This window comes from Pelophylax lessonae, assembly GCF_965119305.1.
Source record: "Pelophylax lessonae genome assembly, chromosome: 13".
NCBI lineage: Eukaryota > Metazoa > Chordata > Amphibia > Anura > Ranidae > Pelophylax > Pelophylax lessonae.
The window spans coordinates 133,567,301-133,583,097 of record NC_138780.1 but is presented as its reverse complement, the minus strand read 5'-3'; the positions used below and the strand labels follow the sequence as shown (position 1 = coordinate 133,583,097).

Below are 15,797 nucleotides of genomic sequence, written 5' to 3'. Positions count from 1 at the left end.
CAGCAAAAAAAATGGCGGCGGCCTGTACTGAATAGCGGTGTGCTGCAGGGCACACAACACTCTCTCTGCATGGGGATATGGCGTGGTTGGCGGTACCGGCCCTGGCGGACCGCATGGCCATTCGGGAGGCCTGCTAATAGCTTGAGATCTGATTAGGAAGGCAGTCTACATGTCCGTGGCTTCTGACTGGTAGGTAGCTTATTCTTAACACCGTAAGATTCCCAGAATGCCACAGATTACATCTTTTTAACATGTATACAATTAGATTGTTAGCTCCCAAACCAAGCCTCCTGGCTTTTTGCACATAAAATCACACTCAAAGTAGGAGGATCTGTGTCATGTTATAGGATAGAGAGGGACTCTATCTTACCATACAGAGAGGGGCCCGCGTTCACCACAAGACCCGTCAGGGGAAAAGGGGGAACATACTACTCACCATACCGGAACCAGGCGGGCACCAACTCCTGACAGTACCCCTCTCCACCGGGGCGGGAGGGCTGTCGACCGATACGGACGCCGTGACTCATGGTCTTTGGCGTTTCAGCGAGACGTTTAACTCGCGTGGACAGTCCTTTAATGGGACTTTGTCGCGGCCGACCCAGCGCGGAGCTATGGCCTGCACGCGCTCGTAGGCTGAACTGGGGTGACCACCGGATCTCAACATCCAGCCCGTCGCCCAGTTCAGCTTTCTTGCTTGAAGATCTCACAGGAACACTGGAGAAAAAAGCTGTCTAAAAAATCCTTTAAGAAAAAATTCTTGCCAGGACCTAAGATCCCAGCAAGGTATCTAGGTCCTTACTCCTAACTAGACAGAAAATAACTGATTTGCTGAGGCAGAGAGAGAGAGAGGATATACCCTCTGGGACTGCCCCTAGGGTGTGGCCAGAGCTTTTTAATTTCCTGTCTAGTCCTGCTCCTGTGGAGGCAACATAACCCGAAGGTGGTGTATCACCGAGGACTACGTCTGTCAATGAGCGCTAGAGAAATGTTTTTTATCATCATGCGAGACCCGCCTGATGCAATTTTACTTGTGTATGTACCAATCATTACCACACACCTCATTTAAAGTCCCGAACTTCCCCCATACCCCCCTCTCATACATTGACTCACTAACAAATTGAAGCCAAATTCACACTGGTGCAATTCGGGAAACCCTGCGATTCAGTGCCGGTTCCTGCATCGCACACTGGTTCACACTGACATCAGTGAACCGCTGGGGGTGTCAATGTACAGTTAATGACACTCCCGAGATCGGTTTGCAGATCGCAATGCGAACTGTGAAATGGTGCAAGAATCAGATCAAAGTTGTGAACACACATGCGATCCAACTTCAGTTTGGACCAAAAAAAAAAAGAGTCCTGCACCATTTTGTTATGAATGCGATGCGATTTCAGCCAGTTTGTATGGCTAAATTCGAATTGCACAGACATCATACATGATCTGCACAGCAACGCGGTGCGAATCACAAGCAATGTCTTATTTCACACGTGTGAACCCAGCTTTAGAAAATCAGTAACAGCAAACAGTTTTGTTCCTTTTGGGATAAAGGTTTTACATAAATAAAAGCTAATCGTTTTAAGCACCCCTGCAAGTGTTAAATGGTTTGTCTCATCCCTGAAAACTGCTATGTCTGCAGGACAGCTTGTTCTTTTGAAAAACAACTGACTTACAGAGCAGATCACCAAGTTAAAACAGAAGAAAGCTTAAAAAAATAACAATTGCAGCCAGAACATCTAGGATTTGGTAAGCTGCAATATAATAAATGTTTGCTTTTGAGTTTATTGCTGCTTTAGGAATTCTGCACCTACAACAAATGTAGTACTACAGTGAAACATTTATTTGTTCACTGAAAGACTTGGCAGGAGCACGTTACTTTTGTATGTTCCAGTGCCCTTTCCTTCCAGTCTAAACTTAAACCAAATAGGAAAATGCCACTAAACACTCATATGTGAAGATTTATTTTATTAATCTTCCAAGGTATTTATAACACCGTGAAGCCACACCACTATTTTGAACTTATAGCTCTGCGCCGCCCTGGGCCAATTTTCTACCTCCGGCTTGCTCATTGGATTATGAAGTCGCATCTAGAGGCACATGTGCCCAGACTATGGACTTTTTATTTTTTTTATTTTTTTAAAGCAGTAATAGAGCTTTAAAACAAGCCAGCACTAACCTATGTAGCTGCGTGTACTTGCATGAAAAATATTCATCTTTCATTGCAGAGGGACTTGGCAGCCTGCTAAACCTTATGATGTAATAAAAAAAAACAAAGTGTAGAACATGGTGCATTTTTCCAGCACTGGAATGCAGCAAAAGGCATCTGGTACGCACCCAAAATGCGCCAAACCTGAGTACAGTGAAAAAAAAGCATCTGGAGCGCATCAAAAATGCACTGGGTGGAACGGGAGAGATGGAATTGTGTCCTTGCTTTGATGAATTAAATCCATCTCTTCCCTTTGTAAAAGCAGCACACCTAGTACAGTAAAACACTGGCTAGGCACACAGTTAGGGCTCTTTCACACGGGCGATCCGATCAGATCCACCTGTCAGTTTTTTAGGCGGATCTGATCGGATGCCCCATTCAGCTCTATGGAGCAGCGGATGTCAGCGGTGACATGTCCGCTGACACCCGCTGCCGTCCGCATCCGATCCTGTCCGTGAAATCCGGACGGATGGAAACCCTATTTAAATCAAGCCTTTTTACTAGTGATTTAAATCGTGTGAAAAAGCCCTTACCCTTCTGATCAACCTAGATGTTTAACCCCTTCCCAGCCAGTGACAGTACATATTTTTAGCCCTATAGTGACCCTATAAGTTACTGATCGCCGCCATTACTAGTATAAAAAAAATAAAATAAAATTCCAGTGTGTATCCCATAGTTTGTAGACGCTATATCTTTTGCGCTAACCAATCAATATATGCCTAATGGGATTTTTTAACTAAAAATAAGTAGCCTACATTTTATAAAGAAATTAGATTTTTTTTTTTTATTGGAAATGTTTTATTGCGGAAAGTAAAAAAACATTGTTTTTTTAATCAAAATTGTTGGTATTTTTTTGTTTAACCACTTCCCGCCCGCCCTATAGGCATATGACGGCGGGAATGTGGTTGTGTTATCCTGACCGGACGTCATATGACGGCGGCAGGATAACACAGCTCTGGGCGCCCCCCGGGGGCGCGCAGAGCAGCGATCGGTGATGCGAGGTGTCAGCCTGACACCCTGCACCTCCGATCTCGGTAAAGAGACTACTGACGTAGCTCTTTACCATGTGATCAGCCGTGTCCAATCACGGCTGGTCACATCATAAACAGGAACAGCCGTTGATCGGCTTTCCTTAGTTCGTGCCTGACAGGCACGAGTAAAGGAGCGCCGATCGGCGGCTCCCCTGACAAGGCTTTATCTTAATGTATTAAAGTAGAACTATGGGAAAAACTTTTTCTTTTTCCCCATTTTGGATAGAGCAAGGGAGCGATAAAACCACCTGTTTTTTTTTTTTGCCATCTATCCCAATGCGGCGATTTCCTTCCTTCACTTTCTGGGGACAACCCAAAATTTGGGATTTTCTTTGACTTTCAAAGATAAGGGTAAACAGGACAATTAGAGGAGGGTGAATCTCTAACGGGGGGAAAAAGCAGGAAATTGACCGGGGCTCCAACCCCTCCCCAATTCATCCAAAACAAAAAAAAAAGTTTTGCCTTTAGTTATACTGTTGGATAAAAAAACCTTCTGCCTTTACAACCACTTTAAGCAGTGGCAAGAAATATATGCTTAGTTCCTAATTTATCAGGATATCTTCCAAACAGCTCTAAACTAGTATAAAATCAAACACTAATCATCAAATACTGTGACAAATGTGTAAAACAAAAAAAAAAGTAAAAATTTAATGCTGTCGCAACGGAAGTGCAAAAGAAAAGTGAGAATATACAAAATGTGCAATATATTGATAACAGAAAATTCATTCAATCTAAGAAATGAGAGTTCATACGGAGGTGTGTAACCCCAAAACTGGGTAAAGGAGGAAAAAAAATGTATATAGCGTATACAATTGCAACACAAGTCACATTGTAATTTAATGTTATTAACCAGTTCTGGACCGGAAGGATTTGCCCCCTTAACCAGGCCATTTTTTGCGATTCGGCACTGCCCTACTTTAACCACTTGCCGACCGAGTACGGTAATAGTACTGCGGCAAAGTGGTTCGTTATCGTCCAGTCACGTAGTATTACGTGACTGGACACTCCCCCTTCTGGGCGGCGCTTGCGCGCCGCCGGAGGCTCGCTCCCGCTGTTTTCATTCACAGCGGGAGTCGGGCCAGGGGAGGAGCAGCGGCGATCGCCGCTGCTCTGCCCCGATCGCCGGGGATCTAGTGTGGAGATCCGCCCGCTGTGTGTAAACACAGCGGGCGGATCTCCATAGTGACAGATCGGACTGTTCAGCATAGCTGGACATCCGATCTGTCCCTGACTCACTCAGGCCCCTCCCCCCCTACACGTCAGTAAGCACCAGGCATACATTAACCCCTCCCTCTCCAATAAAATTAACCCCTTCCCTGCCAGTGTCATTTTTACAGTAACAGTGCATATATATAGCACTGATTACTGTAGTAATGTCACTGGTAACCCCAAAAGTGTCAAAAATGTCAGTCAAGGGTCCGATCTGTCCGCCGCAATGTCGCAGTCCCACAAAAAAAAAAATCGCAGATCGCCGCCATTACGCGTTAAAAAAAAAAACACCAAAAATGACAGAAATCTTTCCCTTTGTTAGTAAACGCAATAACTTTTGCGCAAACCAATCAAAATACGCTTATTGTGATTTTTTTTACCAAACATAGGTAGCAGAAAACAAATTGGCCAAAAATTTTTAAAAAATTGGTTTTTACATCTTTTTTGGGGGGAATTTCATATAAAAAAAATGTTAAAAATATTGTTATTTTTTCAAAATAAACGCTCTTTTTTTGTTTATAGCGCAAAAAGTAAAAATCGCACAGGTGATCAAATACCACCAAAAGAAAGCTCTGTTTATCAGAAAAAAAGGACGTAAATTTCGTTTGGGTACGGCGTCGCACGACCGCGCAATTGTCAGTTGAAGTCGCACAGCGCCGAATCGCAAAAAGTGGCCTGGACGGAAGACAGCAAAATCCTCCGGTGGTAAAGTGGTTAATGGAAAATTGCGCGGTTGTGCAACTCAAATAAAATTGATGTCTTTTCCCACAAACAGAGCTTTCTTTTGGTGGTATTTGATCATCTGTGCAATTTTTATTTTTTGCACTATAAACAAAAAGCGACATTGGCCATGGCGCCGTCCCTCGGAAGTTTGGTCCCCTCCTCCTTCCCCTGCCACCAAGCCAATCTGAATACGCAGCGTGCTTTGCACATGCGCAGTAGGGACGCACCCTGCTGGGTTCCCTTACCTGCAATGGCGGCAGCAGCACCAGACAGCTGATGGAAACATCGACTCCGGTGCCGACGTTGCTAGACTCCAGGACAGGCAAGTGTCCTAATATTAAAAGTCAGCAGCCATAAAATGTGTACAGTATGTGTAGCTGCTGACTTTTAATTTTTGGAGGGGGGGGGGGGGAGCGGAACTCCGCTTCAAGGCGCCCTTCACACATACCGACCTCCATTTCATCAGTTCAGTCTTGTCAAAATGGATGAAGTATTCATCCATCCACTACCAATGCAAAAAAGAATTAAAAACCGACCATTTGTCAGATGACATCCATTTTTCGTCCAATCCATTTTTTTTTAAAAACGGAAGAAAAAAAAAATAGAGCTTTGATCAGTTTAAAAAAAAAACAGTTGATGACGGAAGCGGATGTAAACTGATGGATGTAAATGGGTGATCATCCATGTACATCTGTTGTCCATAGAGATGCCATTGATGTCCGTTTTCCATGCGTCAACGGATGGATGAAAAATAGACAGCATGTGTGAAAGGGGCTCAAGGATTTCTAAACATACTGTATTGTACATAAACAACTGTGTGTGTTTTTTACTTCAGAAAAGAGTAAAGTGGGGTAAACACTATAAGAAAACTGGGCAAACAGTTATCCGCTTTTCCTCTATTTTCACAGCAAATCAGAACCAAGGAACGAATATTCGTACAAAAATTTTCGGACAAAGGCTTTTTTTTGTTGTTTATTGTTTCTGATCATGCGCAGTCTCTCTTTTCTGATTTTTCTTGTACAAAAAAAGGTACACATTAAAACAAAAATCGTTTGTTTTTTCCAGTATGAGAACAATTTTGGAGTTTGTCCCTTCGAGAATTTTCGTACGAAAATTCAGAATTAGTTGTGGAAAGTTCTGTACACACTATAGGAAAATTCCTTGGACAGAAATGTTTGCCCAATTTTCTTATTGTGTGTATGAGCCTTTAGATTAAACAAGTGTTGATGGCCAATAAATATCACAGAGCTATGCTCTGCAATCTTGCACCGGTCCCTCCTAATCGGTTTATATACAATTTATTAACCACTTGCCGACCAGTCGCCGCACTTATACTGCGGCAGGTGGGCTCCATTAAGCGTAACAACGTACCTGTTTATTTCGTGTAATAGCCAGAGGGGGAGAGGGTCTGCCAGCCACCCACGATCACTCCCCATAGAGACAGAATGGCAGTCTGCTTATGTAAACAAGGCAGACTGTCCTTCTGTCACAGAGGACCAAAGGGATCTTGTGTTCCTGCTATTCAGGAACACAGATCTCTATTCTCATCTAGAGAGTCCATCCCACACACAGTCAGAAAGCACCCTCTAGGGACAAACTTAAACCTGTGATCGCCCCTGGTGTTAACCCCTTCCCTGCCAGTGTCATTAGTACAGTAACCATGCATATTTTTAGCACTGTAATGTCACTAGTCCCCCCAAAAGTGTCATGTGTCCAATCCTTCCGCTGCAATGTCGCAGTCCCGAAAAAAAAAAAAAGCTTATCACCGCCAATATAGGTAAAAATAAATAGCGCCCTGGTAGGTGGGGCCAAACACGTTGACGCATTTCCGGTTGCGGCAGAACCAGTGAGGTCACTTCCTGGTACCCGTGGAACGCACGCCAGTGGCGTTTAAGGAAGTAATCTGTATCGGTCGGCGGGGCCGACTCCTCTTTACATGCATGACTTATGCTAAGATCTCTGCAAGTAGTAATATTGTGAGGAATAACATTTATTTCTTATTGGCTTCACTATGTGGATCATTTCTTCCTTTTGAGCTGCTCAGAGAAATTATCAATAAGGGGTCAGAGTGCCAGCCCAGAGGAGATCTCCTGTGGATTTGTATTAAAGCCCACTTGACCCTCAGTTGAGGGTCCATCTCTTCCGGTGTGTAGGGTCCCAGAAGGGGATTGAGACACTCTGCACTGGTTTCAGCACTTCAAGCACTTTTTTAGCAATTATATTGCACATTATATTGGACTTCCAGCACTATTTGCACCTTTTTTCAGAATATTGCACAATTTGTTGAACTTATTCATCTCAAGCACTAGTGCACTTTCTAATCATTTATATATTTTTCAACACCAATTTATGTATTTGAGAGTTTTACTATTGTCATTTTTTGCAAGCGCTGTCCTTTTGCTAGTGATTTTGTCTGAGTTTTTTTACTTGGTGAACAGCAGTTGCATTATTTATTTCACACTTATATTCACCACTATTTATATCATTAACATTTTACTTAGCACGGGTTTTAACCATATAGATTATTACAATCAATATAAAAAAAAAAAAAAAAAAAAAAAAAAAAAACTTAGTTGGACTTTTTTTACCCAAAAAAAATGTGGTAGAATACATATTGGCCTAAATTGGTGGGAAAAAAATTAATTTTTTTTTTTTTTTTTTTTAAATTGGCTGCGTTTTATAACAGAAAGAAAAGAAAATATTTTTTTTTCAGAAATGTCGCTATTATTTTGTTTATACAATTTGTTTTAAAATACCGCAGAGGTGATCAAATACCACCAAAAGAAAGCTCTATTTGTGGGGGGAAAAAGGAAGGACATCAATTTTATTTAGGTACAGTGTCGCATGACCGCGCAATTGTTAGTTAAAAAAGTGCAGTGCCGTATCGCAAAAAATGACCTGGTCATTAAGGGGGTAAAAACTCTCCTGTCCAGAAGTGGTTAAAAGTTTTATACCACACAAAAGGCTCCCCAGATTTTAGGACCCTCATAAGAGTGGTCAGATGCTCATAGTTGGGATTCCCCCTAAAGAAGGAGGCAGTCTTTCAACCTCCCCTCCTTCACAGGAAACTCCAGGAATTTAGCTGAATAGCCATCATCACATGCATCCACAGCATGCAGGAAACCACTAATCCACTGGGAATACTGGGAATACACTCCACAGGACCGGTGTGCATAGAACAGAAAAAAAAAATGTTCCACAGTGTAAAACCGCTCATAAGAGACCTTTATTAATGAAGAAAAATTACAAACTCCATGTAACACAGCATGTCTCTGAACAGAGCGGTATGGGATTCCAGCATCAAAGATGGCCACCGTACCCTCACGCAGCAACTCAGTCTTACTGGTTTTGTCACTGATGATGTCATCAGAGGCATCCTGCCAGTAACCCACTTGCTGTTCAAGTGACAACGCTCACTCCGTGTACTGCAATTTCAGGGGCAGTGTTGTCATTCTAGGCTGCATGCTTCCAAGTTGAACTAGAGAACACCCCCCCCCCTCCTAATCTCTATAAACTAAGGGGGTGTTCTATAGTTCAGAGGAAAATTGGGCAGGGTAGATAATTCTGCTTGAGATTTCAGTGCAGCAGAAGAAGAGAAAATGATTTCTAACAGGAGCAGCATTTTTTTCCCCCCCCCATTAGCAAATATAACAAAAAATGCCCTTTAATTGTATATCCAACAGACAAAAAGGGAGAAGCCTTCACTGTCAGGATTACATTCACTTTATTCAGGAATTTGGAACACCTGTGGAAGCTCGTGTGGCACCTACACCATGCAATCAAGAACAGCAGAATAAATTTTAGCTACAATATCAAATCACATGAAATGGAACATTTTCAGAGAGAATCCTTAATAACCCAGGACTGTGTCTTTATTATCAGGAATGGCCGGCATATATGCAGGAGGTGGTATAGGAAGCCATGCCCATCAAACTGCAGAAAGCAGGTCAGTCCAGCCGGCATTATTGCAAGGGGGGTAAAATGAGGGTGAAAGCTGTGCCACCAATACAGAAACACAATGCCAGGGCAGCTGGCATACAAAGCGCAGGTATCACAGTGAGTGAGCCATGCCAGTCCAGAAGCAGCCAATATGCATGGCAGAGACATAATAAGTGTAAAGGTCATGCCAGTCACACAAAAAAGAAACATGGCAGTTTAGGGGTATGCAGCATGGGGAGGTTAAAAATACATGCCAGTCACGTAAATAGAAGTATACCAGCTTAGGCAGCCAGCATGCCTGGCAGAGGTGGTATAGTGAGGTAAAAACCATGCCAGTGACACAGAAGGAAATCATATCAGTATAGTTGGCATATACTGCAAAAGCGATATAGTGAAGGTGAAAGCCATTACAGTAATACAGAAGCAGGCCTGTCAGTACAGGGGCAGCTGGTACACATGGCAGAGCTGGCACACTGAGGGTGAGACCCATAGTGGTCACACAGAAAGAAACATGGCAGTTCAGGGGTAGTTACATGGAGAGTTAAAAAGTGTGCCAGTTACACATCAATCACACAGAAGGAAGCAAACTAGAACAGATGTGGCATGTGTGGCAGAGGTGGTATACCGAGGGTGAGAGCAACACCAGTCACAAAGAAGGATGCCAGTACTGTCCTATACATACATGGAACATATGGCAGAGGTGATACACAGAGGGGCAGCTGGTATGTATAGCACAGTGAGGGTGAGTGCCAGGCCAGTAATACAGAAGCAGGAATGTCAGTAAAGGGGCAGCTGGCATACTGAGGGTCACATGGGTGACAGCCATGCCAGTCACACAGGAGGATTCCAGTACAAGGCAGCTGGTATGTATGGGACAGTAAGGGCGAGAGTCATGCCAGTCATATAGAAGCATATCAGTATACGGGTAGGTAGTTGTATATACACTGATCAGCCATAACATTATGACCACTACCTAATATTTTACTGACCAAACAGCCCTGATCCATTGAGACACTAGACAAAGCGTCACACCAACCGTGCCAGCTTGGCTTCTTCCCATACTGCATGCTGGTGCCATCTCTTCCCCAGGTAAGGACAATCCTGTACCCCGCCAAATACATGAGGAAAATGTGACTCCTCACCCCAGGCCACCTTCTTCTATAGCTGTGGTCCAGTTCTGATTCTCACCTGCCCATTGGAGGTGCTTTTGGTTGTAGACAAGGGTCAGCTTGGGCACCCTGATCAGTTTGTGGCTACACGGCCCCATTTGCCCATTTTTTCTACTTTTACACACAACTTCAGGAACAACATATTTACTTGGCAGTCATAGCAGTACAGGAGCCCAGTACTGGGGTACTGAGCACCCCCCTCCCTTCCTGGGCCCCACAATAAGCACCCCCTCCACAGGGGCACCACAATAAGCACCCCCTCTCTCCCTTCCTCCAGGGGCCCCCACAATGAGTACCCCCTCCACAGGGGCCCCCACAATGAGTACCCCCTCCACAGGGGCCCCCACAATGAGTACCCCCTCCACAGGGGCCCCCACAATGAGCACCCCCCTCCACAGGGGCCCCCACAATGAGCACCCCCCTCCACAGGGGCCCCCACAATGAGCACCCCCCTCCACAGGGGCCCCCACAATGAGTACCCCCCTCCACAGGGGCCCCCACAATGAGTACCCCCCTCCACAGGGGCCCCCACAATGAGCACCCCCCTCCACAGGGGCCCCCACAATGAGCACCCCCCTCCCTCCCTTCCTCCAGGGCCCCCACAATGAGCACCCCCCTCCACAGGGGCCCCCACAATCAGCACCCCCCTCCACAGGGGCCCCCACAATCAGCACCCCCCTCCACAGGGGCCCCCACAATGAGTACCCCCTCCACAGGGGCCCCCACAATGAGTACCCCCTCCACAGGGGCCCCCACAATGAGCACCCCCCTCAACAGGGGCCCCACAATGAGCACCCCTCTCCACAGGGGCCCCACAATGAGCACCCCTCTCCACAGGGGCCCCCACAATGAGCACCCCCCTCCACAGGGGCCCCCACAATCAGCACCCCCCTCAACAGGGGCCCCACAATGAGCACCCCCCTCCACAGGGGCCCCACAATTAGCACCCCCGCCTGTCACTCTAAGGGCCCCATACAGAGCACCGCCCCACCCCCCAGGAGCTCTCACCTGATGAAGGTGGTCTTCCCCGTACTGTACTGTCCCACCAGTAGCACCATGGGCCGGTTCTGGAAGTCGGCCTCCTCCAGGGCCGGGGAATGGAATTCATGGAAGCGGTAATGTTCCTCCAGAGGTAGAAGCTTCCCGGTGTACAGAGCCTGCAGGCCGCCCGTCACCGTCTGGTGAACATCCTGCTGCTGACGGCCGGAGCCGCTCTCCTTCCCCAACCAGCTGAACATTTCCTCTCAGTCCCTACCCGAGTGTACTCTGTACTGTATGACCGCCGCTCTACGGCATGGACTGCGCTCACTTCCGTGTTATCCCCGGTGTACGGGATCCGCCTATCACCACACAGCGACACGTCACCTGAGCCCTGACCCCGCCCTGTACCGCACCGAACTGCCAATCACACGTCATGTCATCCTGCACCTACCAGCGGGACATCTAGTGGTGAGCGGAGGAGCAGCAGGAGGAGCCCACGTAGCTTTCTGCTCATCATTCTGTGTCCCCGCATTGGTGTCATCCATCAGACCTGTGGGCAAAATAACTGAGTACACAAGTGAGCAGCTTCTAAAAAGTGATCAGCAATGGATCGCTTTTCACAAAAGCAGTCGCTGTCAGGAGTTCAAGGGGTGATCCTGCCGCCTGGCATCTTGACAAGCTGCATTATTTCTGCCACAGCCATGCAAAAGCATCCTGGCAGTGGCATGTGTGCAGCCCCCTCTGACTGTATGGTAGCTTTCAGTAAAATCACAGCTCAGCCACCTGTTTGTACCCCTGCCTGGGTGACCATGGGAAAGGGGCCAATGACACCAAACTCTGCTGGGAAAATCTACTCAGGTATATATTCCTAAAAGTCCCTTACTCTGGTCTTACAGAAAACATAAAGGAAATTACAAACAAAACCAAATAAAAATATTTACATTTTACATATAAATCCTATGATCGTATACAACGTTACCTAATAGCCGGTATTCTATTCACCATACCTATTATATCCTGTACTCCCTTTCAGCCCATTCTGTGTTCTTATCAACCACTTCCTTCTCTATCTCCATAGGCGTGCACACGGGGTGTGCCAGGTGTGCCTGGGCACACCCTAATCACCCAGTGCCTCGCAGATTCCCCCCTGTTGCCCAGGCCCCACTACCCTACTGACACCATCCACTGCTCTACTGATACGGTCTATATTTTTATAAATTATTAAATGTTTGTTTACATTTATTTATAATAGTATGTGTGTCAGTTTGTATATAGATACAGTCAGGTCCATAAATATTGGGACATTGACACAATTCTAATATTGTTGGCTCTATACACAACCACAATGGATTTGAAATGAAACAAACAAGATGTGCTTTAACTGCAGACTTTCAGCTTTAATTTGAGGGTATTTACATCCAAATCAGGTAAACAATGTAGGAATTACAACAGTTTGTATATGTGCCTCCCACTTTTTAAGAGACCAAAAGTAATGGGACAGATTAACAATCATAATCCAAACTTTCACTTTTTTAATACTTGGTTGCAAATCCTTTGCAGTCAATTACAGCCTGAAGTCTGGAACGCATAGACATCACCAGACGCTGGGTTTCATGCCTGGTGATGCTCTGCCAGGCCTCTACTGCAACTGTCTTCAGTTCCTGCTTGTTCTTGGGACATTTTAAAGCACATCTTGTTTGTTTCATTTCAAATCCATTGTGGTGGTGTATAGAGCCAACAATATTAGAATTGTGTCAATGTCCCAATATTTATGGACCTGACTGTATATATATATAGCTCAAAAAAATTAAAAGAGATTCCAGGAGACACACAGTTACTCTGGGAGAGCTAGACAGGGCCATAGAAGGTCCCTAACCCATCAGCAGGACCGGTTCTGCTCCTTTGTGCAAGGAGGAACAGGATGGGCACTGCCAGAGCCCTACAAGATGACCTCCAGCAGGCCACTGGTGTGAATGTCTCTAACCAAACCATAAGAAACAGACTTCATGAGGGTGGCCAGAGTCTCTAGTGGTCCCTGTGCTCACTGCCCTGCACCATTGAGCTGGATTTGCATTTGCCATTGAACACCAGAATTGGCAGGTCTGCCACTGGCGCCCTGTGCTTTTCACAGATGAGAGCAGGTTCACCCTGAGCACATGTGACAGACATGAAAGGGTCTGAAAAGCTGTGGAGAATGTTATGCTGCCTGTGACATCATTCAGCATGACTGGTTTGGTGGTGGGTCAGTGATGGTCTGGGGAAGCATATCCATGGAGGGACACACAGAACTCTACAGGCTAGACAATGGCACCCTGGCTGCCATTAGGTATCGGGATATAATCCTTGTACCCATTGTCAGACCCTACTCTGTGGCAATGAGTCCTGGGTTCCTCCTGGTGCATGACAATGCCCGGCCTCATGTGGTGAAAGGATGCAGCCTGTTCCCGGAGGATGGCCCCCACGCTCACCTGAACTAAATCCAATAGAACACCTCTGGGACATTATGTTTCAGTCCACCCAATGCCGCCAGGTTGCACCTCAGTTTGTTCAGGAGCTCAGGAATGCCCTGGTCCAGATCTGGGAGGAAATACCCCAGGACACCACCCATTGTCTCTAAAAGAGCATGCCCCAACGTTGTCAGGCATGCATACAAGCACATGGGGGCCATACAAGTTACTGAGTACCATTTTGAGTTGCTGCAATGAAATTTCAGCAAAATGGACTAGCCTGCTGCATTATTTTTTCACTTTGATTTTTGGGGTGTCTTTGAATTCAGCCCTCTGTAGTTTGATCATTTTCATTTCCATCAAATGATGTGGCATCCTTTCATTCCTAACACATTACCTAGTCCTTACCCAACATGATAATGACCCCAAACACACCTCCAAGACGACCACTACCTTGCGAAAGAAGCTGAGGGTAAAGGTGATGGACTGGCCAAGCATGTCTCCAGACCTAAACCCAATTGAGCATCTGAGGGCACCCTCAAACAGAAGGTGGAGGAGCGCAAGGTCTCTAACATCCTCCAGCTCTGTGATGTCACCAAGCAGGAGTGGAAGAGGACTCCAGTGGCAACCTGTGAAACTCTGGTGAACTCCATGCCCAAGTGGGTTAAGGCAGAGTTGGAAAATAATGGTGGCCACACAAAATGTTGACACTTTGGGCCTAATTTGGACATTTTCACTTAGGGGTGTACTCAGTTATGTTGCCAGCAGTTTAGAAATGAATTGCTGTGTGTTGAGTTATTTTGAGGGAACAGCAAATTTACACTGTTATACAAGCTGTACACTCACTACTTTATATTGTAGCAAAGTGTAATTTCTTCAGTGTTGTCACATTAAAAGATATAATAAAATATTTACAAAGATATGAGGGGTGTAATCGCTTTTGTGACATACTGTATATACAGTATATATATATATACTGTATACACACACACCTATGTTTAAGCTTTAGGGCAACAGGCTGCAGACACCTATGTCTATCCCACTTTTATTGTAATAGTTCTGTGTATGGCGCCTTTCACAGTCCGTTGGCGGACTCCGTTTTTTGTCAGCGGGGGATCGATCCGCCGATCCCCCGCTGAGCAGGCAGATGACAGCTCTGTCTCCGCGCTGTGTGCGGAGACAGAGCTGTCAGGTCCCCGCTGTTCACTATGGGGGAATCGGATGAGAACAGACCATCTGTCTGTTCTCATCCGATCCACTGGACGGATGGAAAAAAGGGTTTCCATCCGTTCAGATTTGATGGATCGGATCGGATGTCAGCAGGTGCCCCATAGAGATGCATGGGGTATCTGTTCAGATCCGCCAAAAAATGGACAGGCGGATCTAAACGGTCCGTCTGTGTGAAAAGGGCCTGTCTCTCTGATTCTTTAAATGCCAACCATTCTTTCCAAACTTCTGTCAATTTATGAAGGGTGTCTTCATGTGTATGAAAGAAGTTTTCCATGTCACAGACCTGGTTAACCTTCTGAATCCAATCCATTATTGTAGGTATTTTTTGTGTATGCCAATACTTTGGAATAAGCCCTTTAGCTGCATTTTGCAAATAAGGAACGAACGAGTTCTTATATCGTACCAATGACTTTTCTGTGCTATGGAATAGGTATCTCCATGGACCCCATGGGTATATCTGAGCCTGTAATGCACTGGACAGATTGGGCGATATCCACCCAAAACAGTTGCAAAACCATCATACAGTGCATCTGGAAAGTATTCACAGCACTTCACTTTTTCCACATTTTGTTATGTTACAGCCTTATTCCAAAATGGATTAAATTCATTATTTTCCTCAAAATTCTACAAACAATACCCCATAATGAAACGTAAAAGAAGTTTGTTTGAAATATTTGCAAATTTATGAAAAATAAGAAACAAAAAAATCATATGTACATAAGTAGTTACAGCCTTTGCCATGATACTCAAAATTGAGCTCGGGTTCATCCCGTTCTTACTGATTATCCTTGAGATGTTATCAAATATTTGCGAGCAGTGCGGGCTCAAGGGGAAGCTGCCTTGGGCCCCATAACAATGACTGGGC

The 15,797-nt window shown here is 45.4% G+C and overlaps 1 protein-coding gene across 1 annotated transcript in view; it reads right to left on the bottom strand.

Moving 5' to 3' along the window:
• Positions 1-11,663, bottom strand: part of EHD4 (EH domain containing 4) — an 88,355-nt gene extending 76,692 nt beyond the window's left edge. The window contains exon 1 of the mRNA XM_082242780.1: positions 11,283-11,663. Within this exon, the coding sequence (XP_082098906.1) occupies positions 11,283-11,512 (230 nt within the window). The 5' untranslated portion in view covers positions 11,513-11,663. The remainder of the gene's footprint in view (positions 1-11,282) is intronic.
• Positions 11,664-15,797: the final 4,134 nt, after the last annotated feature.